The 27410-nt window shown below is 38.9% G+C and overlaps 2 protein-coding genes across 2 annotated transcripts; both read right to left on the bottom strand.

Annotated features, from left to right (window-relative positions):
• Positions 1 to 7941: 7941 nt before the first annotated feature.
• si:ch211-171h4.3 (serine/threonine-protein kinase SBK2) lies at positions 7942 to 14391 on the bottom strand. Its single transcript, XM_004569784.3, has 5 exons — positions 14147 to 14391; positions 10657 to 10801; positions 10371 to 10573; positions 10066 to 10227; positions 7942 to 9846 (listed from the first exon to the last, which is right to left on the bottom strand). Exons 1-5 carry the CDS (start codon positions 14150 to 14152, stop codon positions 9223 to 9225), a joined length of 1140 nt encoding a protein of 379 aa, XP_004569841.1. The 5' UTR covers positions 14153 to 14391; the 3' UTR covers positions 7942 to 9222.
• A 2622-nt stretch (positions 14392 to 17013) lies between these two features.
• Positions 17014 to 27222, bottom strand: il11b (interleukin 11b). The gene is made up of 5 exons (XM_004569785.4): positions 27157 to 27222; positions 19686 to 19846; positions 19108 to 19203; positions 18831 to 18998; positions 17014 to 18272 (listed from the first exon to the last, which is right to left on the bottom strand). The coding sequence occupies exons 1-5, from the start codon at positions 27161 to 27163 to the stop codon at positions 18102 to 18104; spliced, it is 603 nt and encodes a 200-aa protein (XP_004569842.2). The 5' UTR covers positions 27164 to 27222; the 3' UTR covers positions 17014 to 18101.
• Positions 27223 to 27410: the final 188 nt, after the last annotated feature.

Consider the following 27410-nt stretch of genomic DNA (forward strand, 5'->3'; position numbering starts at 1 on the left):
GTGAACCACTGGGACACAAATGTGACGCCACATCTTCAGCAGCATAAAGCAGAACCGCAGACATGAAAGAAAAATAAACACTCTTGTTTCTTTTGCACTTTTTCTTTCATTCAATCTCTGTCACATTTGCTCTGATCCTCTCTCCTTTTTCTCTCCCCCCTCTCTCTGTTATTTTTCCTCTCACATTTTCCTCCCTATTCAAGCTAGAGGAGGAGGCAGGGTACACCCTGGACAGGTCGGCAGTTTGTTGCAGGGCTAACACATATAGACAGACAACCATTCACACTCACATTCACACCTATGGACTACTGAGAATTACCATTTAACCTAACCCCACTAACTGCATGTCTTTGGACTGTGGGAGGAATCCGGAGTACCCGGAAAGAACCCACGTACTGCATTTCCTTTCCTGTAAAGTTGCAAGTGCGTGTAAAACAAAGGCTTTTCACACTTGCAGTTGTCTAATTCACCACAGCAGTAGGTGTTTAGTCCTTATTATCTGGCTGTGTAGCATAGATTCATAAGTCATAACCACCAGTGGGATGTATTTGGGTCACTGGGAGGCAGCAGCCACCAGAGATGTGTCACATGGGGGTTAGTAGGTGATATGTTGGCCTTCGACACAAAGCAGGAAGTCAGTGGTCACAGAGCGGCAGCCCGAGGAAAGTAAGTCATACTGTTGCATCATATTTTTGACTCTTTCAAAGTTCAAGTCATGAACTTGGAGATCTGTGTGTGTCCTCTTTAGCACCTGACAACCGTAAAGACAAAGTCACCCAGAGTTCTGGCCTAAAATCATACAAATGGTAAATGGCCTGTATTTATATAGCGCTTTACTAGTCCCTAAGGACCCCAAAGCGCTTCACATATCCAGTCATCCACCCATTCACGCACACATTCACACACTGGTGATGGCAGCTACATTGTAGCCACAGCCACCCTGGGGCGCACTGACAGAGGCGAGGCTGCCGGACACTGGCGCCACCGGGCCCTCTGACCACCACCAGTAGGCAACGGGTGAAGTGTCTTGCCCAAGGACACAACGACCGAGACTGTCCAAGCCGGGGCTCGAACTGGCAACCTTCCGATTACAAGGCGAACTCCCAACTCTTGAGCCACGATCGCCCCACAAGTCATCTCCTCCTTCAGAAGACTGAGTTACAGGAAAAACTTCTCATTGCTGGCTCTGAAGAAATGATCAGCTCATCTTGAATTAATATTAGAAGCAATGCTGACTTGCAGTGTGAGCTGTGTGACCTTATACACGTAGGTGTGTGTCTTTCTAAACAACCATGTGTCCAAATGATTCACTTTGCCACAGCTTAATGATAACTAGAGCAAAACATGTTGGACCCGATAGGAACTTTAAAAATAAAGAGTCTAAATGACAGATTTAAGTTTATGATTTTTTAGAAATGTACAAAAAAACCAACAAAAAACGAGTGAAGGCAGGTGGGTAGATGTGATTATTTCAACTGTAACGTGTACTGAATGTAAAGTTAGGACCATAAATATTTGCACAGAGACAGCTTTTCTCATTTTGGTTCAGTACATTATCACAATGAATTTCAGTGAAACAACTGAGACACAGTTGAAGTGCAGACTTTCAGCTTTAATTCAGTGGGTTTGTGAGGGTGCGGGGAAGCAAAGTCCAATCTAGCCTTTCTATTCCTGAGGCTTATGATTGGCTTGTACCTTGCAGTGAATCCTCTGTATCTATGTTCATACAGTCTTCGATATCGATACACCTAGCTCCTGGAGAGTGTTGTTCACTTGGTTGGTTGTTGTGAAGGAGTTTCTCTTCACCATGGAAATGATTCTGTGATCATCCACCACTGTTGTCCTCCGTGGATGTCGAGGTCTTTTTGGGTCGCTGAGTTCACCAATGTTTTCTGTCTTTCTCAGCATGTACCAAACTGTAGTTTTTTTTACTCCTAATATTGTAGCAATTTCTTGGATGGATTTTATTCTGTTTTTGCAGCTCACAAATGTCTTGTTTCATCTGCACGGAGAACTCCTTTTTACTCAAAATGCATTAAAAATGGTATGTTGTTCAGGAACTACGTGCTCTCACTTGCACATTTACAAAATGCTCAAATACATTTTTTGTGTGACCTGAGATCAAACTTGACCTTCAATCACTGATCATACTACTGCACATAGGCTACATACATTTTCTTTACAAAAACATAGTGCTGAATTTATATCGAGCATTTTAATATTTTCTCAATCGCTCTCATATTATGAACTCAGCATGAAGCTAGTTAGGGAGACAGTTGTAGCAGAAGTGAGAAATATTGCGTAAGGTGACCTCATTGGGTAGGAGCTTTTAGCTCTGCTGACAGACAGAAAAAGAGAGCAACAGACAGCTGGACAGACAGACTGCTGGTCTCCTCCGAGCTTCATTAGGAACACGATTCATCTTCCTCTGATTTTGTTGTCACCCCATTTTGGCCTCTGAGGTCATTTATGGTGTCTTTTTTCACTAAAGCTGCACCAGCACCGAACACGTGCAAGCACAGGTGTGAAGGCTTGAAGTTTGTATGTCAGGATGCATGTTTACGTGCATGTGTGTTCCTGTGCAAACTTGTTTTGAATGTGTTAAATGAGACCTGGGGGTGGACTAAGTGTGTTTGTGTGCACATAGTGAAGAATGGTGAGAGGCTGTTGACTTAAAGATGATTTTAAAGGACTGTTTGAGGTTAAAGGTTAAAATTAATTTTAGGTTTAGGTTATTAAAGACAGTTAGAAGATCAACATATGTATATGTGAGTAAATCCAGATCCTTTTTCTGATCTGGGTCACCTCATGCTCTGTAACATCTCTCTATCACACTACACAGAAATTCTGGGCTTTCATTATACTAGTTATCCCTGCATTCTCACTAAAGATTTAGTTTCACTTTCCAGAGAATCTCCTCATCTCTATCACAAGTGTGATTATCAAATTTAACAGGTCATTCCTGACTCTGATGTGTAATGTGCATTACTCTCAACACTGAAACTTCTGATAAAAACTTGTTTTTGTTCCTTTCTGACGCCTGTAAACCCTGCAGGTTCTCACGTACTTTAAACACTCAACAGCAATGTTAGTCGTCCTTTGGGACAAATTAAAATTTTGCCATCTGACCAAGAGATGCCATTGTTGCAAGAGTAAAGTCACTGGCAGGTAAACTGCCCATCTGGAGCACTGGGACACGTTTCTCTTTTCTCTGGCCTGGGCGTGATTTGGCCATGAACAGTCAGTTAATACTGATATTATGCTTGCGCACAATATCCCAGCAATATTTGTTCTTTTTGTACAGTTATAGTTACAGACTGTCTCTACGTCCCTGCACAACCCTTATACCTAACCTGTTATGTAAATAATCCACAAAATCCACCATCTTTTCAATGACTGCAAAAAAAATGACAGCTTTAATGATGCATTTACAACAGAGTCTGTGAAACCAGTCTGGTGCAGCTCACTCAGACAGACTAACTAAACAGCCAGCTGGACTTGAGTCTAATCATAGCCTAGCATCACCTTCAAGAGCACACTCATCAGCACTCCATAAAAAATACATAAGTACTTTATTTCTTGGCTCAGGGATACGATTTAAAGAATCCAAAGCCTGTTCCTGGAGTCAACATGTACCCATTAGAGGAGATCGATTTTCCTCCTTCAGATCCAAATGAGGTTCAAGTGTACATTTAAATTCTGCTCTGAATCTCTTGTCTCAGCACATGTGAGTTTCATTTAAAGTCAGCCACAAAACAATACTGCAGTGTCTTTTTTTAAACTTTTGTTTGTTTGTTTTTTGGTACACGCTCTGCTCCACCAAACAAATGCCAATTCTACATCAGCATGGTATGAAGTAAAGTCTGGAACAGTGAAGTGGCTTCATTCAGAATCAGAAGAACAAAAAACTTTTCAAAATCATTAACTGGCCTCAGCTGTTCTCATTTAGGCATCTCAGTGAAAACATCGAGACAGTCACATGATCAAGTAACTATTGCAGTCACATAAAAAGTGTTTATATTTATATTTAATCTTTAAAATGCTCACTTTTAGTAGCAAGGTTTCTGTAAATGTAAAAATGTAAAACAATATTTGTCCAAATTTGAACAATTCCCCTGATATTTGTCCTATTCTTACTACAGGTCCTACTGGTTGCAGAACTGGAGTAAAGCTGCGCTCACAGGAATAACAGCTGAAGGATGATTTTTGCTGCTTGTTTCCAGGAAAAATTTCATCTGTAACTTTTCAGTTAAATTAACAAGCAGAGTGAAAATGAAACTTAATTAAACTGGATAATATCAATGAGAGCCAAAGTGAAACAAATAGATGAATATGATGAATTTGTGTTACGTCTAAAGATCCAGACTAAGGAGTGAGCTGTTCTCTGGTTGGGGCTCATATTTTTTGTGAGTTGTTTATTTGGTACATGTGTAGTTTTTGAGCCCAGAGTCTGTTTGATGTATTTGGCCTGCAGTTTTTCATATTTCAATTGAAATACCAGGTACTGCACAGGGCTACAGTACGCTGCTGTATATTTTCTGTTTTTTTCTTTCAAAACACAGCAAGTTTTTTAAAATTCAGTTTCTCAGTTTTTAATTACTTCCTTACATTTATAGGATACATTTAATCTTGTCGGCTTGTTAGATAAATACACAGTCATACATACTGTCACACAATCTTGGCATACTTCACATAGCGTTAATGCAACATATCAAGTGAAATGTCAGAAGTTTGGATGGGAGCAGGTCTCAGGCCACCGGCCACGTCTGCCCCCCGCCCTGGGGCCTTTGGCCTTCGAGAGAATGATACGATCATCAAACTGTCTCTCTTTAACGAGCTCACTAATTCACGACTTCTGGCACGGCGAGGTTTATGAGATAACTTACAAACTGCTGCTCCTTGCAGATGATCTCTTCATTTAACTATGCTTCTTGATTTAATCTACATGAAACTGGATGTTAGGGTGATTCAGGTATTGCTGGGGTCAGAGCTTAAAGGTCAAAGGTTAAAAGATTAGTGACCTTTTTGATTTGACATTTTCAGAGAAACCTGAACCAGCAACTTAGCTGGATGATTTTCATGCTAGTGATGTCTTTGTATAAATGAAGAAATATTTGCACCTGTAAGTTTGTTCACACAGTTCACGACTTTAGAATCTCAGCTTTTCAGGAATGAGAGAAACCATCCAGCTGTAGTTTTAGCCTCATGGCCATGTGCGCTTTAGTTTATCCAACTGATGGGGAAAAGATTTGACGAGCAAACTCTCAACTGAATTAAAGATATGATCACGACTAAAAATACATTTACAAGGTATCATCAGGTGAAACACGATCATGGCTGTGTGTGCTGTGTAGATTTGCTACTGAGGGCTCTGTAGGGGGCACTCGAAGAACTATATATTATTTCTACAATAAACTCCATTGTGGAAGCAGCTGCTCTTTTAACTATAGATGAGAACCAATTAGCCTTGAAGTTGTTTCCAGTCCTAAAAGGGCAGAGTTGTGGTTGGTGGTGTAGGTGGTTAAAGAGTGCAGTTTGGAAACACTTCAGATAAAGCATCAATGTCATCTGTGCATCTGTTTCCTCTAAAACTGCATTCTAACCAATCACCAGTGGGGTCTCTGGCTTCCAGCCACAGATGACAGCGATGAGCTCATCACAGTGTGGTGCACAAGACGCCAAGTAAAATTTAAAAAAGCCGCACAAAAATTCTTCTTTATTGAATTTTGTGTTGTTAAACATAACATCATAAAGATGACAGATAACCAGAAAGTTTGGTAAACCTATGTCTGGTTAAAACTGTATTTTCCATTTAATAGCACAGCTGCCTACTCAAGCTTTTCCATGGAAACTCTGGGCTTCCATAGCAAAGCTGTGGGCCAAAAGCAAACTTACTTTCATGCGAGTGCATCTTATATTCTCAAAGAGAGTGAAAGGTACAAAAAGAACCTTGTCTTGTTTTTGATTTCACCTCTGCTTGTCATTTACGACTGCAGGTTTTTATTACGCCTGGCAGCAGTTCGGCATTCTGCGGTCAGCCACACCTCCCACTCTCCCTCTCCTCTCACACTCTGAAAGCTGCTGACTTTCACTTTTCCACAGATGTGTCAAAGATACAGTAGCTGGCTTTGTCACCTTCTGAGCCAGAGAAATTGACACTAGAAGTTTCAGCGAGCATATATAAGCCTGTAGCATTCAGTTCCAACTATGAAAATGATAGAAAAGTATCTGTTAGTGGAGAAATTGTGATTTTAAGTTGGACTCTCAAAGTGTGCAGATGGTGAAACCGAAATAATGTATCCAGTTTATTTTTATTATGTGCAACTTTGCAGATAAAACAGTTTTGGTAATGGTATTGTATTTTTGTGTTACATATCATCTCCTCCTGTATCTGAAACAGCATCATGCAGGTGAATTTAATTGTAAATATAAACCAAAACATTAGCCAAATGTTCCAAAGATGTACCAAAACCACAGTGATATTATACTTAGCTGGTAAAACATATCTGTGAAGTGGAAAACAAATATACAGGTATGATGCTTTCAGTGCCTGTGCAGCAGAACCTTCATTATTCCAATAAATGAGGAATTTTAGCTGCTCAGGAGCTTCAGCTCTGCGGTGTTGGTGGATTTCCTCACATAAGCTGCTCCAATCAAATCCTTCCACAACATTTTTGGTGGATTAAGGTCAACACTTAAACCTGGTCATTCAAAAATATCACCATCCATTCTTCAGTAGCAGAAGCTGTGTGCTTAAGCTAAATTTCTTGCTGTCTCTCGTTGTTCGGTTCACAGAAAGATATCCTAACATTTTCCTTTGAAGTATTATTCAAGAATGCATTGCTCCATCAAAGACGGTGAGTCGTCCTGACCCCAGTGTAGCTAAACAGACCCAAAAAAAGACACCATTATGCAGGAATGCAATGGTTTCTCATCTCCAAACAATTTACATTCAATGCCAAAAGTTCTATTTTAGTCTCATCTGAAACATTGTTCAAACAGATGTTTGGCAGGTCCAGGTTATATTTAGCAAACTACAGATTTAGACCAGCTGTACATTATTCCTCATTAACATGAACATTAGCAGACATGAGAGGATTTTCCCTTTCCCTAAAGTTGCCCCCTTTACTACCTTTTTGACTTTTATGATTTCCTAATACACGCCTTACTCTCAGAGGGATATTTGTTGTTTAATCGCTCATTTGATGGTTAAAAGTGTTTTCTTGTGTTTGTAAATAATCTGTCAGACTGTGTAGTGTAGTGTGATGAGCAACAATAACTCTCTTTCGGTGGTCCTCAGTAATGGAGTCAGACTCTGATGGATCCCACTGCTCTTCAGATAAAATAGGAGCATCAGTTCACACCTTTCATGGACTGAAAACACCTGAAAGACTTCAGCTGCCAATTCTTGAGGTTCATAGACCTTTGGTACTCACAAATGACCAGCTATATATTTTTGTCATGTTTTATTTTCACTGGGTCTCCTTTGTGCCCTATGTGTGTGTTTGAGTAAGAGTTGTGTGTGTTTCAGTCATTATTTGTCTGTCTCAGTTGTCAGTCCATGTTTGGTGAAGTTCACTGTGTCTGTGGTGAAACTGACCTCTGTGTTAAAAGTCCAGCTGATTGCAATTGCAGGAGAAAGTATGACCGTGTGCGATCCGGCTGCAATGTGGTGCTGAGGGGTCAGAACTGTGGGCCGCGGCACATACTCAGTGCTGAAAGGTTGTAACGACACATTTACAACCAGGGCCCTATTTTTGCAAACACATTGGGAAGCTTTCCAGCGGATCCTTGTCTGTGAGTGCGTGCATGTGTGGTATATAATCTTACTAGAACATTACTGAGATATGATCCAATCAGTGCATACATGTTAAAAATCATGTTTAAAATCCTCAAAAATGCATATAATTGTAAAACAACTTACATTCAAATAAAATGGTCATATATATAAAAATAATTTTATTACATTAAAAGTATACTTTATAAACAATATATCATTATACAGCTACAGAAGTATTTACACAGTCTCAGTAAGATATTGCACTGTTATCATTATTATGTATAATAATTTTTATATTTTATAATGTTTTACAATACAAAATAAAACAAAATTAGTCTTTTGGTTGCGCATAAAATGCTACACATGAGCTGCCAAGAGCTTAGTGATAGATAATAACAATAATAATGAGTTACATTAGCTAAACTTTGTAAGCATTTTAGGGTATAAAAGTGCTATTAAAGTGTTAATATATATTATTACTTTCAGAAAACTGTTTTTTAAAGCCAAAAACCAAACAGTCAAAACCCCCTCCGTGGTCTAAAGTGGACCTCAGAGGTGTTTATGACTTGGCTCTGCTGCGGTCTATTTACAGTTCATAGCCTGCTATGACGTATTATACTCTCTGAAATCTAGAGTCAAATATAGATGCAGTGCTTTGCAGAAGTTATGTGATCATTACACACTAAACAGACTAGTTACACACCAGTTAATGCAAATAATCTTGATGCCTACAGCTGTTTCTACACTGGTCATTTAAAATGTTGGTTAAAGTAAATATTTTTCATTTATTTGATGTGAATCAAGCAGCTGTTAGACTTCCTCACTAACCGACAGTTTCCCAGAAAGCAAATTCCCCATAAACCATGGAGTTTTGTTTTAACAAGGGGAATTTTTCCAAAGTTGTTTTCTTAATGTTTAGAGGTTAAACATGTGGGAGGTGATTTTTTTTTTTCTTCTAACACATCGACCACCTGCTTCCTTTCCCTTACACAACCTGATGGCTCGCAGTTAAATGTAATAGAAGCTTACCTCAGCATTGGCCATAGTGTAGTATTTTTTTTGTGTTAATCTATGCAACAGAAAAACAGAAAGAATTTAAAAAGCAGTGATGTAAAGTTACAAAATTAACTTGTGAATAACATAAATCGTATGTGCTCAACTTTCAAATGTAATTTCTATTCAATTCACTTTTTAATGTGGGCAGTCACAACAAAAGTTGTCTCAAGGTGCTTTGTGATTACGGTGAAGCCTCCACGGTATCAGAGGGAGAACCCCAATGATCCCCTATCAGTCAGCACTTGGTGAGAGTAGGGAGGAAGAACTCCTTTTAACAGGAAGAGAACTCCAGGAGTGTGAGGCTTTTGTAAGGTTAAAGTGAAGACAGAAAAGAGCATAGAAAGACATTTGTCTCTTTCAGCTTAGTTTTGGTAGACTTTGTTAACTTAACGCTCTCCTCTCCCCTCCATCTCTTTCATGTTTCTGATCCCTCCTTTCCCTCTACTCTTCTTACGCGCCTTCTCCAGCCTCACCCTCTCTTTCTCCATCATCCAGTCTCCTCCCAGGTAACTCAAAGCCTCATCAGGTTGCCTACGTAGCTGTGGCCGTGGGTTGAGGAGTGACTGGAAAAAGGAACAGGCCAAATGGGTGAAACATGCAAACTGGGGAGCTTTGGGAATGTGCTTCTTCTTTTCCAGTCCAGCCTCATCCAGATCCTGCGGGCTCTCTGTTTGTGGCTCAGCCCATACGTCCAGTTCATCGTTGGGGCTTTTACTTCTTTCAAACCACTCTTGATATTTCAGGTATGAGTGGCAGTCACTGGCTGTTTCAGCCCAGGGGTGGCTGCCGGTAAGCATGGCATATGTCAGGATGCCCAGTGCCCAGCTGTCTGTACTTGGCTCCACGGAAACCCAAACTCTCTTTTTCTTCTTCTCTTCACCATCCTTGATGCCATCATTTCCATCAGTTATATTGCTGCTGTCATTGTTTCCTCGAGCAACCTCAGCCTCGGGGGTGCAGTAAGGAGAACTGTACCAGACTTCTGGGATCCTGGTTCCCCTGGACTTTACCTGGGTAAATATTGATTTGCCACATTTAGACTGATAGTGGATGCAAATATGGATAAATTAGATGAAATATGCCATAAGTCTTGTGCAGAACACATCTGAGCCATAGGCGGCTGCTTTTACTTGGTTTTCTTCTGCATCATATCTTAGTGAACAGCTTGTTAATAGACCTGCCAGCTAGATGCTATTGTTATTTATGTTAGTTTTGTCCTTCATACTGACCATGCCAAAGTCTCCCAGTTTGACCCAGCGGCAGGCAGAGTCACAAAGGAAGACGTTTTCTGGTTTGAGATCTCTGTGGACAAAACCAAGAGAGTGCAGGTGGGAAAGCGCACCACACAGTTGAGACACCACCCGCTGACAGCAGTCCTCCTCCATACCAAGCTACAGAACAAATGGAGAAGAAGAAGATAGAAATATAAAATAATTATTTCAACGTCTAACAAAACAAATTATCTTCCAAAACATAAATACAGTGTGAGTTAAATTGTTCAGGAATCATAAGTCCTTTGTTAAAATCTTTATACCTCAGGTATGATGACTTCGTACAGATCACCGAAGAGGCTGGCTTGCTGAGCAAAGATGTAGTGTGATGGTGTGGAATAGGCTATTCCCAGAGCTCTGGTCAGGGATGGGTGTGTACAGAATGACAGGGAGAGGTTATACTCCCTCAGGAAAGAGAACAGAGAAGTAGAGTCACGAGGGAAGAACTTCAGAGCCATCGGAGTACCTGAAAGATCCAAAGATACTGTACTGATGTAGGTGTGTTTTTAGGGGATCTTGAAGCCATAATGTGTTTGTTTAGCTCCTCACCTCTCTTTCTGTGTACAGCCAGCATAACCTTTCCATATGAGCCTTCACCCAGCAGCTTCAGGACCTTGAAGTGCTCTGATGTGTCCATTGAGTTCAGAGACTGAGCCGTCAGATGACACATCTCATCCAAAAGTTTTGCGGCAGCCTGGACAAATAAACACAAAGTACTGTAATTACACCAATGCTCTTCCAGTGGTTTCTTTGTTTTTTGTTTTTTTTTGTTTTTTTTTTGGGGGGGGGGGGGGCATATATTCAGTAAGACCTTTGGCTATCCCAAGCAGCTTTCTTAGATCTGACTCACCATAATCACTCACGACAGGATGGCAGTTTTCTTTTAAAACTTCCACTCAAAAGTCTGTATAAAAGTGTCTAAAAATTGTCTAAAACCTATGTGACAAGCCGAAAACAACATGACCTTTATTAATTTGTATCAGTCAATAAGAAATCAACAGGTAATCTCTTAAATCTATTAAAAGATCTTTACCGCAACAAAGTAGGTTGGGTAAGTGCTCAGTAGGTTTCAGGAGTACCTGATTATGTGGTTGCTTAGAAACCCGCATAGTGATAACATTTTATATTAGTCTTGCAATTGAGTGTTGGTGGTTAATTTAAAGCCCACATCTAATTGAATAGGGGGGGTGAGATAACAAAACATTAAACCAGTACAGACTGACTGGTCAAATCCAATGAAAAAAAAAGCTTCAAGTTTGTTGACTAAAGAAAGCTAAAAATATCTTTTTGTGTTTGTACTCCTATACTCTGACTATGAACCTCCACTGTGTACAGGTGTCAGTGTAACAACACGATTGGCTAATATGGTTCCTGTTTAACAGGTTGTGGGTCCTTAGGGAGCAGGGATTGTTTCCTCTTATAGATCTCTATTCATGAGTGTCATGTCTCCTACTTGTATAATGTCTTTGGCTTTGTTGATACAAAGCTTAATGGGTGGGAATGTGAGAAATCTGCATAATAAGATTTCTAGGTAAGTAGTGTCCCTGTGTAAAAGCAGGCTGAATAAGCAGGTTTCTTATATTTCATGTACGCAGATGATGGTGACAAGACTCCACACTATTTATTGATATCATACTACTGACTTCCTAAAATATCTCTCTTCTGAACTGAATCCCTCGCAGCTCTTTGGAATGTAACACCACCATTGCAGGGATGATCGTCGTCATGGTGATGCTTGCAATACTCGTTCCCGGGTATAAACATGTCTGTTAATAGCCTCGTTAAATCCCCCCACATAGTCACACACGCAGCAGTGTTTTGTTTTGTCTGGTGATGTTTCCACTACAGCTGGCACCCTCGGGCCTGGGTTAGTTTGGATTAACTGTCACCGTACGCATCCAGACAGGGAGCCTCTCATTACAGCTCATCAGTGAACAGCTCAGAGCCGTCAATGTGCTGTGAACCCTTCACTGAGGCTTTGTTCACACTAAGAGAATGACTCGGATCTACCTAAAATTTTTCTACCCATAAAATTTGGGAATTTTACTCTTATTTGTCTTTAATTTCATAAAAGGGCCCCGAGAAAGAGTTACATTACATTAGCAGTTAGCTGGGAATAAATGCACCTTATTTTTAATCATTTGCACCAAATTAAGTTTTTGCATTAAGTTTCCATTTTAAAGAAATGAAGATTATAACTTTGGCAAAATGTGCCTTCCTAAAATAAATGCAACAAATATTTATCCCATGCTTTTTGATAGCTATCAATAATAATAATAATAATAATAATAAAAACTGTTGCAACATCAGTGGGTGTCATTTTATGCTCTCTAATCCTCCTCCACTGGGTGGTTTGGGTGGAAACTGAACTCTAACCCTCTGAGCATCTGTGTAATGCCCAGATTACTAAACTATCAGAGATAAATGGCAGGACCATTTGATCCTTTGCAGCAGTTTATATGTAATTTGTTAGATAAACAATTTAATTAAATTTGATTTATATAGTCCAAATTACAACAACAGTTACCTCAAGGTGCTTTATATTGTAAGGTAAAGACAAAAACACAGAGAAAACCCCAATAATCAGACAAGACACCCTGTGAGGAAGCACTTTGGCAACAGAAACAGGATCAGTAAATGAGGGAGTAAATTGTTTGTGACTTTTTAAAAATATAACATCTTCGTTATTGTGGGTCTAATAATAAGTGTTAAAACACACAGTATACATTTTAATATGCTTCTTTTATCTCTAAATATGAAGGTGCATGGTTTAACTGAAGAGCAGGGATCATGTAGAAGATTCCTGCTCAGATAACAGGGAAAAATCCAAAGTTTTCCATTAGTGAGACTAAATGCAAAGAGGCAGTTAAGACGGTGTTTAAAGAGCAGCATAGCCGACGGCCTCGGAGGTCAGAAAGATGTAAGATGAAGTCAGGATCAGTTTCAGCCTGACCAGAACAACTCCAGCAGCCCTCAGTGGGATGCCGGGCTGAGACAAACACAAAGCTGGACCAGTGGTAACTGATGTGTGTGTCTCAGAGATAAATGACCTGGTGATGTCCTCTATATGAAAATGGATCTCTGGGGACCACAAAGCACCTATGATGATAAGATGTTCTTTCTGTGCCTTTTAATGTGTCTGTGTGTTTCTTCACCTTAGCAAAACCAGAGACTGACACGTGTTAGATCTTACACCATGAAGATTAATAACATACAAAGGATGCATAGAGTCTGAAATACTTTAATGAGTGTAGTATATGTATATCTCTATGTCTGTTCCCAAACTCGTAGATTACTGCTTCAATCTTGAAGAAACTAAGCCTATAAGCTACTTAGGGTACCAAGATTTGTAGCATTTGTGTGGTAATACAAAATATTTACATCAATTACAAAGTACTGTTTGTCCAAATGCACGTTATATTTTTACTGACCACCAGACGATTTAACTGTTAAGAACTGGCCAGTTTTTGACCATGTTTGCCATAAAAGGCATTGCTGCAAATGATGGGTGTGGTTGTTGTACTCATCCCTCTGCCCAAAATCATATTTTGCACTAATTTAGTAATTAAGCCATTTGGGTTTATGATTCACATGTAGAGCAACATTTACAAATAATAGAAAACATGTGTAAAACAATCACTGTAAACAGCTGATGCTGAAATGAGCCATACTAAATACATGATGTGGCCATTACCATACCATCACTTTTTATAGTTTACATGGTCCTAATGAATTTCTAATGGTTCCAAATTCTTAGTAATTAAATATATTTTCTTTAAAATTCTCAACTGTAATTGGGCCAAGTTTGATGGGTCGACATATTAATGCACATACACTGTGAGTGCAGTGTGCATTGTATCCAGTTACTCTATTTAAATTATTTTTAAATGATTGGATGAGCCAGTGTATTTTTTAAATTAAGTTTTCCAGAGGTAATTTGGGTTTGATTGGTCCAGGTTAGGACAAATCAATAATTAAAATATCTCCTTCGAGAATAACTGTCCTTGTTACACAGGATACTTCTCCACCTCTGACTTACCGTCATGTTGCTGCAGTTGTTCAGTTCAAAGTCGGTGATCCAAAGCTACGTTCTCCTCTTCATTTAGCAGGTGCACCAGCTGGTAGAGCCTCCACACCGAGTCTTCTTTCCACCCACCGCACCAAAATGCAGAATTGTCGCAGCCGGCAGAGTTTGGTTGTAGTCTGCACTCAGTCAGGAAAACCCTTCGACTGGATTGCGAGAGGCTTTCGTGGCTGCTGCTGCTGCTACAACCTTTATCCCAAAGTGTTCTGTCCTCACCTCCCCTCCTCCTCGTGTCCTCTCTTATTGCAGTGAAAGGCGGATCCACACATGTTTGTGTGTGTAGAAGACCGTATGTTACCTCCAACCTGTCATTATTTGGGTTTTGAGTTCAGTTGACCTGTGTTTTGCACCAGTTATCTCTGTTGAACATTTCACACATTTTACAATTGTGACTGTAATTTCAAAATTGACTTAAAATTCCACAAGTGGCACTGACGACTGCTAAAAACATGACTCTCTATGAAATAATCTTTAGTGCACATTGTCATAAAAATAAAGTAAAAAAACCCCCAGAAATTTGTAGAAAGTATGACACATCTTAAATGGCTTTTGTTGTCTGCTAAAGAATAAATGTTGGTGGTTTGACAATAGACAGCTGCAGCAAAGGACAATGGAATTAGTCTGGATCCATGATATAGTCCTGGATAGCTGGATAAATGGTTAAGAAAATGGATAGGTGATCAAGTCAAAGAATAAATCTCACTTAATATGGCACCCAGTTTGATAAAATGTATTACTGCTGTGATTGGAATGCAAATATCTGAGATCTGATATTTATTTTGAATGCCAAAGCTTGAGTGGTGTGTTTTTCAATGCTTTCTACACCACACCTCAGTGCCACCTAACAATGGTAGACCTGCATACTTTCAAAAAGGAACACTAGCTTGGAAGAGCATGGAAGGAGAAAGTACAAACCCCCACAAAAATCTGTTGCTCTCAAAGGAAAATGTAGCCGACAGTTGGATTCTTTTCCTCATGCAGTCATGTTAGGTTCAGCACTCACTGGGAAGCATTTATTGCACTTACAGTAATGTATTGAGTTGTTTTCAGCTCCCACACGTAACTGTGGCCTACTCTTCTTGTGCAGATGTGGTGAAGCAGAGGACATGGAACATATGAGACTACATTCCTGTAATGACCCAAATATTTGGCTTTGTGATTTTAAATCAACAAGTGTCATTCAAAAAAAGCTGAAGAATCTTTATTCAGCCTGTTTCTAATCTGTAGCATGATCAACATGTCTTTTATGTTCCTTTCCTCTTTTTCTTTTTTCTCTGTCATTTTAAATATTCAACAGCTGCTCTGAACATTGACTTGTAAACACCAGTGAAGTGTCCTCTGGCACCGAGATGAAGAGCATTTTATCAGCTCATAGTAATCTATGAGGAACTGAACCAAACTGAACATTGGTGTCATATTTTTTAATGGTACCAATAAAACAAAAACTATTTTTAGTCAGCATATTGTTGTTTTGGTTATTCCCTCCTCTGCTGGTCCCTTGTTGCTCCGTTGGTCACTAAGTCAACCCATTAGCACACATCATACACATATAGTCACGCCTTTCTTCAACCCTCTCTAGCTCTATATCCAGTGAAAGGATTCTCCTGTAACACCCGGACCCCTTGTGATTTCACTGATCCTGCTCTCAGCTGCTACCAGCCACCACAGTCCACACATACTGGACAACTGCAGTGTTCCTCTGGAGGCCTCATATTAGTTACAGTGAAAGTCTGTCTGTGAGTGAGATCATCTGTCTGTGCCTAAATGTCAACACGCTCATATGCAATCCTCATTATGCAAGCAACACGGTGTCACTTCAGTTCAGGGTTACAGGTCGCAGCTGAACAGTGGCAGTCGGTACATTCCCCTCATGTGTCACCTGGACTTGTGTGGGCTCTTTTACCCCTGCTATTTAAAAGTTTTAGCATTCCACTGACATGTGTGGCATGTTTGTGTTTTCTACTCAAGAAGCTAGGAGTATTTATTCAGCTTTAAGGGGAAAAGTTGTATAAAACCATGTTCCTTTTTGGGATTCAGCAGATATATATATATATATATATATATATATATATATATATATATATATATATATATATATATATATATATATATATATATATAAACTGTATATAAAAGACGGACGTAAAACTTCTGGATCTAAAAAGGGAAGTCAATGCTGAAGTGCCCTGCATTTTTTCTAATAGCCAGCAGGGGGCGACTCCCATGACATCAAAAGCAACTTCAAGGGTTTGGAAATTACTTTTGACTTACAACTCAGTGAAGATTTCCTAATGAGTTTATGGTCTCAGTTAAAATAGAAATATGCTTTATCTTACTCAAAGGTTGGGAAATTACTGTGTCAAAGCAGCCAAAATATAAAAATGTCATCTCTGTGTTTCCGGTTTCACGTTCCTTTTTGGATCTTTGGGTTCCCTGGTGGTTTGTTCATCATGCCTTCATGGACTCAACAATTTTGGATTTTGTGTTTGGTTTGCACAATCAGTAACCAACTCTCCCATTATGTTTGTACTTCTGTTTCCTGCATCATGCACTCAAAAATATACTGAACTCAACACAGGAGATTGTGATGATCAAAACTATAAAAAACACCAGTGCTGAGGTTTTTCTAACAAGTGAGGAGCAAATGTTAAAGTAAATAATCAAAAATCTCTTTAATGTAATTATATTCAAAAAACAAACACACACACACACACACACACACACACACACACACACACACACACACACACACACACACACACACACACACACACTTATTCTTGTGTCCCTAAACCCCAAAAGTATCACACTGAGCACTTACATCAGTTTCTAAGGCAGTTTTATTAATGACTGTAAAACAAGACATACAAATATATAAATAGCAATATGATGGTTTATAGAATGATAATAGATATTATTATTAAATATTACAAAATACTTTGACATAGAAAAATGTTTAGCTGGAGATGCCTGCATCTGCAGCTAAACTGATATACAAATACATAATATAAAAGCTTATAAATAGTAACCTAATTATGTACCGAAAATAACAATAAAAAACACGAACTGCAGGCACTGTGAGTGTAAACAGTCTGAGAGGGAGTAAAGGTCACGGGTGACAGTACCTTAGCACAGTGCATTAATACAATACATTTTCAAAGGCGACACGTAAACTGTGACATACACGTCTTATAAATAGCAAATTACATTAACGTACAGTACATTCCGTTTCCTTTTCTCAAAATAGGTCTTAATGACAGGCAGCATAAAGAAAATCCCAATAATCCAGTAAGATTTCTCTCATTTTAAAAATGCTGAAACCTTGATCTTGCATTTTTTGAACTTTTCTGTAGCTCTACTCTCTACTCACCACTTCTGACATGCTAGTAGCTTCGTAAGGCTGTACTTGGACTACAGTAGCTATTTAAGAATGCTCACAATAACAATGACAGTACATTCTGGTGCTAGCAGATATTCAATGTTCACTGTCTCAGATTAGCATGTTAGCAGGCTAAAACTGACTTATTAGCACAAAACACAAAGTTTAGTCCAGCTGGGAGTTGCAGTTTTAAAGGCATTTGTTAAAAATAAACTAAAGTGAAGTAACTGAATTTTAAACAAATAAACAAAATACAGACAAGACGTCAGACCGTTCATCTTAAGGGAGACATCAACATCTATTACCCTATCACTGTTGAGACGTTTAACTCAAAGTTCTGTATCATGGACCTCAATCAAATATGAGAAATTTCAGAGTAATGGAAAATTAAATATCATATCCTGTCATGACATGATATGACATCAAATATTCAATATTTTTTAGTCCAGCTCAAATGCTGAAGGGAAAATCATAAAACGTGACAGTGGTTATGTAGGAAGACATCACTAGTTTTGTCTTGGAGGCTTGAGTTTAATGTTTTGGACAGGGGGATCGTCTCTGGAGTTGCCGTAAGATTCTTTTTGACCAGTGACAGAAGACTTGTAGCCGGTCTGAGATCTCTACAGAGAACCTGAGAGCCTCGAAGGCTGTGGAGACGACCGGGAGGGAGGGAGACGCCGTCTGAGGAACTTGTTCACCGATCTGAAGATGGAAAGAAAAAGAAACCAAAGTCATTGGTTGAATCAGAGAAAGCACAAAAACTGATTGTTTTCTCTTCACTCTCTGGATGAGTTTTAATGGGAATCAATACATTTAGCTGTGGAGTTGAATGATTAAATGTCAGGTCTGTTCTTAATTTGTTTGTTTCCTTTTGTTAATCTATATTTTGGTCATTGCTTTCTTTGAGAGACAGGAAAAAAGAGTTTAAGAATTTAGTCTTTATTCCTTTATTTTTTTAACCCAGGTGGTGATTAAATTATGTAATGACTACGTGGTCAAAAACAACACAAAAAAACAAAAAAATCAAAAGATGAATGTGAGTCAAAGTTAAAGTTTTACATTGTTATGTCAAACACTATCTTTTACATTTTGTAGCCATATTCTTTAATTTACTTTTTGCTCTAATATCAACAGTATCAGTTTTCAGTTAAAGTTAATATTAAATTAAAGTGTAAGAAATCTCTTGTGTGTCATTTTCAGTGGATTTTCTTTCTAAAAACAAGCAGACTCAGTAAATTCAAGCCATACTGTTGCTCTCACCTTTTCTAGAAATTTTTTAGTGAGATTGGACAATTGCTCGAGGTGGTTGCTGGCGCCCTCAGCTGCCTGAAAGGGCACACTGACATTTACTTGTGCAGTTTTCAACCACTTGGTGTGCAGCCTGAAGGACTCGACGTACACGTAGAGCTGAGAGAGAGACTCGTTAACCTGCAGAGATGTTAAGGCGACAAATTAAGTGAATATCTTTTAAACTTTGATAGCATTTAGAGTGCATTTCGACCGTTTAAATCACTGATAGGAGAAACTGGATGATTACCTTCAACGAGTTGAGATGGGCAGCAGTGTGTTTTATTACAGGAAGACTGTCCAGTTTGTGTTCTATGTCCATGAAGGTCACAAGCTCGGCTTCTGGCTGTTAAAATATAGCGAAAACGGAGGTTTAAAACATAACCACATTTTCTTATAATACTTATTATATAGGATTTTTAATTGTTAAACATAAACTAGAATGCTCACTTGAATCAGATAAGACATTTTTCAAGCTTTCAGTTCACAGTTATGCACTTTCACTTTTGGTGATTTACTATGTTCTTTAAATGACTCATTTTTCACTTGCTTTATTAAAAAGCGCACAACCAATTCTCTCATTTACCGAGACATTTTACAAGCCTTTTGCAGTAACACTCCTACAAAGTTTGTGCTCGAGTGTATCGTGCTTATTTTTAATTACGCCTCAAATTTTTCTATTTCTTAGTTGGAGTCCAGTTTTCGGTCAGTGAGGAAAGATCTGATTTATTTTGACCTAATAACAACAAGTTTTGAAACAAAAAAAATGGTTCTATGACAGAAAAGCCAACATGGATCTGGAACAGGAAGTGTAAAGTTAAACCTTACCAAACCATGGAGTTTTTTGGAGGAGGTGATGATCTTGTCCAACTGATGAATCATTGGTTCAAACACGCTGTACGGACAAGGGGTGGGACGGGACGACGAATGGACAAATAGCTCAGCCAGTATTACCAGGTAGAGAAGAAAAGAGGTGGTGTCATGGAAAACTGCAAAGACAAGAAAAAAGGATCAAAATAATAAGTTACAATCTTGTGTATTTCATTAGGTTCTGTGGTCTTTCGCCTCATCAAAACACAATCAGCCACATAAAAACACCAGCTCCACATTTATTCAAAGCAAAGGATCGAGCTGAGTAACATTCAGCTGATGCTGCTCCCAGCTACACACACACACACACACACACACACACACACACACACACACACACACACACACTCTCATAACAGGTGGCTACTGGGCTGCATTCACGTTGCAGCAGAAAGTATCACAACTCAACCTCTTCCCCTCTGTGCGACCCAGACGTGCTGCTTCTGAATCAGATAGAAAAACCACAGAGCTACATGGAAACTTGTTTTCATTTCCAGCCTAAATCTGGACCACATGACCCACAAGATTAATCCTGAGGCAGCTGTATTTGTCACGGCAGTTAGGAACTATTACGCCATCAATCTGATGCGACTGTAGGTACATGCTAGCATTAACACCAAAGCGTTTGTTGGAGATCGGATCTAACGAACGAACAAACAAAAAAAACCAAAACAAAAACCTCACACCCTCAGATATCAGATCCAGACATAAACAGTAATTCAAAGAAATCAGATAAGAGCAGGAGATCAGATACGAGATAAAACAAGCATGGATGGTGGTTTAGACACTAAAGCAGGTCACTGTTAGCATTTAGTACTGAAGGAGTGTGGGTGTGTGACAGAAGGAAGGAGAAAATTTTCTGCAAAGTGATAGCCGGTGTTTCCCAGAAACACAAGCAGCATGTTAACAGGTTAGCTGACATTTTTCATAACACTGTTTTTATTTGACCTGCATAAAGTCTTTTCATTTTTTTTTAATTTCAGACGCTGTTTCAGGTAAATCACATCTCAGAAGTGTCACCAGGGAACAACATCAGCACAAACTGGAGCCTCAAATGGCTTCAAATGGTCGCTGTCTTTTCCCTGCAATTCTTTTTGAAGCAGTCAAAAATGAATGGATGAGTACCTTAAAACGACATTTTTAGCTCATACTTGCTGATATTATGCTTTCAGGTTAAATGTAGAGAATGCAAATGTAGCGAACCTCAACAAAGTTATAGCAGCAACCACTGATTAGCCCATACGGACATAAACCCAATACAAAAAGCAAGACGACTAAAGCTGCTTTGTCTATAAGACTGTTAAAAAACATTCTACTTAACTCACAGCGAATAATACTTTGTATCTAGTACCACAGTCTCTTATTTTAGGCTGCATGGCTTCAGAATAGTTGCTACACTGACCACTTTGGAAACAGAAACTATGAGTTTGCCTTTTTACTATCATACAAAGTTGTTTTGCTGAATTTGGCAGTTGCCTAATGACACATTAATGCCAGATTTGCCATTTTCCATCAGTACCTTGTTGTAGCTCTGGTTTTGGTCTCCACTGGTTTCTGGGGAAATTATCTGTCTCTTTGGCTGCTAAATGCTTAACTATGTAAACTCTATTCAAACACCTTTCATGAGTCACAGCTACCTCCTGCTGCCGCATTTAGGTTAATGAAGCAAGGGTTGAGGGCTGTAAAACAACAGGCAATTAATCAAGAACACCAAACTAAACTATAAAGCTGAGGGGCACTTTAGATATGTTACTAGAAGCAGCACAGTGTTTATATTTTATGGCCATCCCATTTAATGTTTACGTATGAACAATAAAAAAAAAATTAAGTCTGATGGACTGGACCTCCGTGACTGAATACCTCCTACTGTGCTTAGTTAATCCCTGGAAAGAAGAACCACCCTGATGTTATCTGTTTGAGAATGAATAATTGCAATGAGTCTTCTGTAGTTTGTTTTGTCTCTATTTCATAAACTTCTTTTCATCATAACTGAAAGGAGTAACACCAAAATCAAGATTAGTTCATGTCTGCAGGTCTTTGTAACTTCAGAAATCCCATTATGCAGAGTAACAAAGAAATGAACTGTCCGTTAGTGTTAGATCAGGGATAAGGAATGAGAGGTATGCTGTGGGCTTTTTTTTCCCAGCCTGCTCTGGGCCTCTTGTTGGAAAAGGAGAAGGGAGCTGGCGCAGAAGTCTGACTCAGATTAATCTCTTGGCGGTGACATCACCGGGCAGATGCCCCGGGCTGCGCTTTTTAGAGGGAAAACATCCACTTTGTTATGAGTGTCGGAGCACTTTAAGCACTTTTACTGCCACTCAGGCACTCGGGGCAGTATACTTTATGGGCTAAAGAGGTCAACAATGAGGTAAAAAGGGTGAAATTGTTTACCTAAGAAAACAAAGTGAAGTTTTCGTGATGTTTTATCCATTTAAAATGAAAACGACTTGAATATTTAAATTATTTTACACAGTTCAGTAAAGGTGAAAATTTATTAAATGTTTCTACTTATTGTCTTCCCTATATTTTAGGTTTTATTTCTTCCATTTTTGCTTCTATAGTTTTTCTTTCTATATTTCTATATATTAGCTTTATTCTAGCTGCTGTCGCTGGAAGATAACTTTCAACCTTGATCTAATTTGCTGGTGACCTTTGGTCAGACATTATTCTTTGGAAGTCAGATTTCATCTCGTGACTTTGGCTGATCAGGAAACAGCAGGAAAGCAGAAGGTCAGCAGCCAGACAGACGTATAAAGCTGTGACTTTATAAATGTTACGGTAATGTCATTACAATGTGAATTTTATCCTCCACTTTTTAGTTACTAAACCCACCAATGCTATATGATAATTTGGGGCTTTTTTCTAGGTCTGAATGCACTCTATTTAACATTCACCCTCCAATAAATGCATTGGAGAGCAACTTCAGCATCTTGCCCAAGGATAATTTCGCATGCAGACTGGAGCAGCTAGGGATCAAACCACTAACAACCTTCTGATTAATAGATGACCTGCTCTGCCTCCTGAGCTACAACTCGAAGTAGGTTAATGGAGTTATGATTGTCTTGTGAGTTTAGCCTGTGGAACAAAACAGTGTTCATTTGCTAAAAAACTAAAAATTTCATAATGAACTTGTAGTATACTTTTATGTCTTACTGACCAGTGAAAGCAAAATCATGCCTCTCCCTATTTGTTTAGATAGCACTTGGTCTTAGTCCAAATTAAATTCACCAAGATGGCATCCATATGGCCCTTTGTTGGACTGGGAACATGTTCAGGGTGTACTCAGTGTTTTAGCTAAAGAAAGCTTAGATAATACGCAGACCTCCCATGATCCAAATAAGTGTTTACTAATGGATGGATGGAAGCTGAGTCACTGAGGGCACCAGTGTCATAATGCTGAAACAAAAGATGGCTGTTAAATCAACGCATCTGGTGAAATGTACTTTTACATTCACAATGTGACTATTAATTAACAAACAATAGAGCTGTTTGTTAATTAATGTAACTGAAATTGATGAATTTAGGCTTTAAAAAAATGTCCCCCCCACCACCACCACGACACACCTTCTTCATCCAACAAGTCAATAACTTTCTTTTCTTCTTAAAAATCTCAATATAAAGAGTTTTGCTCTTTCACTCTTCATCTGTTTGTTCTTGTTATGAGTGTTTAGTATTAAATGCACAGGGGGTCAAGAAGAGCTGGGAAACAATATTTTTCCGCCATCAGCATTCATGTCTGGATCTTATTACAGAGCTAAAATACTGCATCAGAGAACAATTTAATACTCTGATATGAGTCAGACATCGACCACCAGACAAATATATTGCTGTCTGCTCTTCACTTATCCTCAATTTTCCCGATAGCACAAAACCTCGTGGCTTGATTGTAAGAACAGTGTAGTTTTTGGATTCAGTGTTGAACAAGATTCAAACACGAAATAGTTAATAACAAAAGTACAAGCACTGAATGAGTGCAACTGTGGCTTTTGCACATGCAACAGCAGGCTTCATGTTAAAATGATTTTCAGTTAGTGAAGGGCTCAAAATGCTTCATTTAGTTATTGGAAAATTACTGAAAAAGCCATCAGCAAAACCCAACTGTCACACTAAGAAAAACATCCTCCAGCAGTGCTGCGTACAGTCATGTATTTGGCAGAGTAAACAGCTGTGACAGCATAACGGCACAGAACAAAGTTGCTTAAGAAGCAGAGTGAATGGGCCACCTTTAATGTGTTTAACAGGTCATTTCATCAGCACTCGTTTACCCACGCACGAAACATCAACACACGCACATGCAAGCTCTCACATAATCACAAGCTTCCACCGTTTCCGATCGGGTTCGTGTGCTCTTTCTTGCTGAGTCAGACAAACAAACACTGGAGTTTCCTGTGTTTTCTCTCTGACACAGTGAGTGCCTTATTTCTTCTTATTTGCTCTTCTTTTACTTTGAAGACCGTCCAGTGAATAAAGTGTAAAGCCTGAGTGGGGGGAGGAGCTCTGTCATCTTTCTCCAAAAACATCAAATAAACAAGAAAATGGTAACTTTGTAATAACTGAAGTGTGAGGTTTGGCTTTCAAACAGGTTGTTTCAGGAGCAGAGTGACAGCACTAAGAACGTGTTTATATGTTTTTCTACCAAAACTAAAATAAAAAACACTTTGGATACTTCAGATAAACATAAATATATAATTTTATATTAACAGTGAATCAAATGATTATGTAGTCTAAAAGGTGGCACCCTAAGGTGACAAACCCTATAAAATTATAACCTGACTGTGCTGTTTAACTCCTCTAAAAAGCTTTACACTATAACAATCCAAAAGTGTTTACTATTTAAAAGCCACATACTTCCCTTTAGGGAGTGGAGGTGGAGACCTGGAGTAGAGTTACAAGAGTGTGAAAGTTGCACTTACAAAGTGAGGTGTAAGTTCAGTCACTCTGGATCATTCGGGATTTGAACTTCAGCGTCTGTTTGCCTAAACTTCTTTTTATAGGTACAATTTTACAGAGCTACAAATACAGAGTTGAAACTAGAAGAAAGAAATTGTTTGACTCAAGAAAAGCCAAAGAACAGAAAAAAAAACAAGAGAAGGAGGGCATGAGTCCTGCTGGTGGGATTACGCGCTAGCATCCTGGAAAGTACAATAGTTCTATAGAAATTTACGCAAGCCCAGTTTCAAATTACTGTTACAGAGAAATGCAACAGGAAGTGTGCTGAAAATGCCACTCTGCTGGCCTAACAGATGTGCCATGTCATTGTGGCTGATTGGTCCCATATATATAACTTGTGAGGTTCTTGCAGCACTAAATTGTTGAATCTATCCAAACCTGACATGAACAAAAGCATGTAAATGTCAAAATATTGCTGATTTTCATGCTATAAAAATCAGCTAAATGGGGGAAGAAAAAGATTCTTAAATATAAGTGGCATTGATTTAATTAACAATTCTTAATAATATTAAATTAGCCAAACATTTATTTTACTTTGTTTTTCAAATTGCAGAGCATGACTGTGTGCAGTTTCAATTCCTGCAGCATCCTGTTTTCTTAGGTTCACTGGAGACAGGGTGACATCACTCCAGTATGTAGCTATATACAGACTTCACTGGAATTAATCGTTGCTCTGCCCCATACAGCTAATCCATTTATGTAGCATAACAAGGGGAAACCTATTCCTTAAAATGACTCATACTCACTACAACATCATAAAAAAAAAAATCATAGCCAAGCTTGAAATCTCCCAAGAAGCTTTGGACCATAATGGATAAAACCACTGCAGTAATAATGATTCGCATAATCTGAATATTGAGGTTGTTTATATTGAGGTTTAAAAAAAATTGGAGTGGATGAGTTGCAGTACCATTTTTGTCCACTTGGGCAAGCTGGTATATGAGCTGACTCACTCCACAGCAGAATCAGGGTTCAGGCCCCTTATAGTGAGTCTGCAAATTACATTACAGTAAATGCTGGTGATGTGCAATGATGACATCACTGTCTGATGACCTGACTCGTAGCTTTCACAACTTTTGGATAAACAGACTCTGGGTGCCTCATGGCTCCTGTTTTTGTTACTAGTCATCATGTTTTCACAGTTCGTTGATGATCCAGTAGTTTTTGACTTAGTAAGAGTGTCATACAATACCAAACTGATTGGATGAGCATCAAGGAAATATCATTCCCAAAGCACAGATAAAGAGAATACAGTTAACACAGGCTCAGTTCTTTAAAACTACTCCAGCTATTAAATGTTATAAAACCTGAGATGACCACACAACTAAAGTAGCAACTTGATTTATTCTGTTATTTTTCCTCCTGTCACTGTGACTGATTACCTCCAGACGACTGCGTGAAAGCAAAGGAAAACTGGTGTTTTCATGTCAGTAAAACTGTCAAAACGTTTTTTGTTTTTTCTGCTGACTACAAAGGAAAACCACAGAGCCCACCTTCACTGCCCAGTGACCACAGCTTCCTTTTCATTCATAAATATGTGCGCCAGTTACACAGCCATTCATTTCTGTTGCTGTCAGAAACTAGGAAGTCCACGTGTAGTGTTGCCAAATCTCTCAGCTAAGCAACAACAACAATTTATGACTTTCATACACTGTGTTGACATGATGATTGCCTCTGTAAAACATTAAAACAGCACCATAATGTGAAGTTATTTTACTTCACTTTGATCCTACACAGCACAGTTTTATAACTGAGCATTTCAATAGTAAAAACTAACTAAACACATTCATGCAGTACTATTTTAAATACCTCTACTTTACCTGAGTAGTTACATTTTATACAAGCTTATGCGACTACTTCATTATCTGAGCGATATAGTTATTACTTAGAGTGTTTCTCTTCCACCTTGAGCAGTTACATTACAGAGCAGTTACAGTGAAATGCTGCCTGGAAATTCATGTGTCAGCATTAAAGAGTAGGTTGGCCAAACAAATGCTACTTTCTACAACACTTTTAATACCCTAAGCCCATTCAGCTTAAAGTCCTTGTGTACTTAAGCAACTTTACTTTTCACATTTATCTGTGAGTACCTGTTTTTTATCTAAGGATCTACTTTTTAACCAGCTCGAACAACCCGGGAAACCCCTAAGACACAAAGACATGCACACTGACACACACACAGCACCAGCCAATCACAGCCCAACCTGAAACTAAACAGTGGCTGATTTCTAGAGTTCAAATTAAACATTTAAGCACTTCAAATATCACTTTGAGTTTAGTTTCAGCCACAGACTGCTTGGGATTTAATCATTCATCCATCCATTCATTGCCTCTCCCTCTCCACTTCCTTTAGGCTAAAAGTAAAAGTAGGAGACCACGTGCTGCAAAGCCCCCCTTCTTCACACAAACATTCACTCTCACACTCACAGTCACTCACACCTCCCCCTCTTTCTTTAAAAAGTAACTTAGACCAACTTACATTTCATGTTTCTGCTCCTGCCGTAGTAAACAAACCTTCCTCTGAGTCCAGTGTGAGTACAGTACGTGTGAGTGATTGTGTTTGTGTGGACAAATGTAAAAGTTCCCTTTTATAGCATAGAGTATGACACATCACCTGAGTCATCAGCCATCGTCGCCATTTAGGCATCACACCCACGCTGGCCAACCACCCCTCCTCTAACCCCCCCCTTTATCTGAAAAAGCTTCAAATTTCTTTGTTTGTTGAGGTGATTC

The sequence above is a fragment of the Maylandia zebra genome, linkage group LG22 (genome assembly GCF_041146795.1).
Source record: "Maylandia zebra isolate NMK-2024a linkage group LG22, Mzebra_GT3a, whole genome shotgun sequence".
Taxonomy (NCBI): Eukaryota; Metazoa; Chordata; class Actinopteri; order Cichliformes; family Cichlidae; genus Maylandia; species Maylandia zebra.

Coding starts and splice junctions, on each gene's coding strand:
- si:ch211-171h4.3 (XM_004569784.3), bottom strand. Junction 10,228..10,370: donor ACGAAGTCATCATACCTGAG/GTATAAAGATTT, acceptor TTTGTTCTGTAG/CTTGGTATGGAGGAGGACTG. Junction 9,847..10,065: donor AACTGGGAGACTTTGGCATG/GTCAGTATGAAG, acceptor ATATTTACCCAG/GTAAAGTCCAGGGGAACCAG.
- il11b (XM_004569785.4), bottom strand. Junction 18,999..19,107: donor CCCATCTCAACTCGTTGAAG/GTAATCATCCAG, acceptor ACATCTCTGCAG/GTTAACGAGTCTCTCTCTCA. Junction 18,273..18,830: donor CTAAAAAATTTCTAGAAAAG/GTGAGAGCAACA, acceptor TTCCATCTTCAG/ATCGGTGAACAAGTTCCTCA.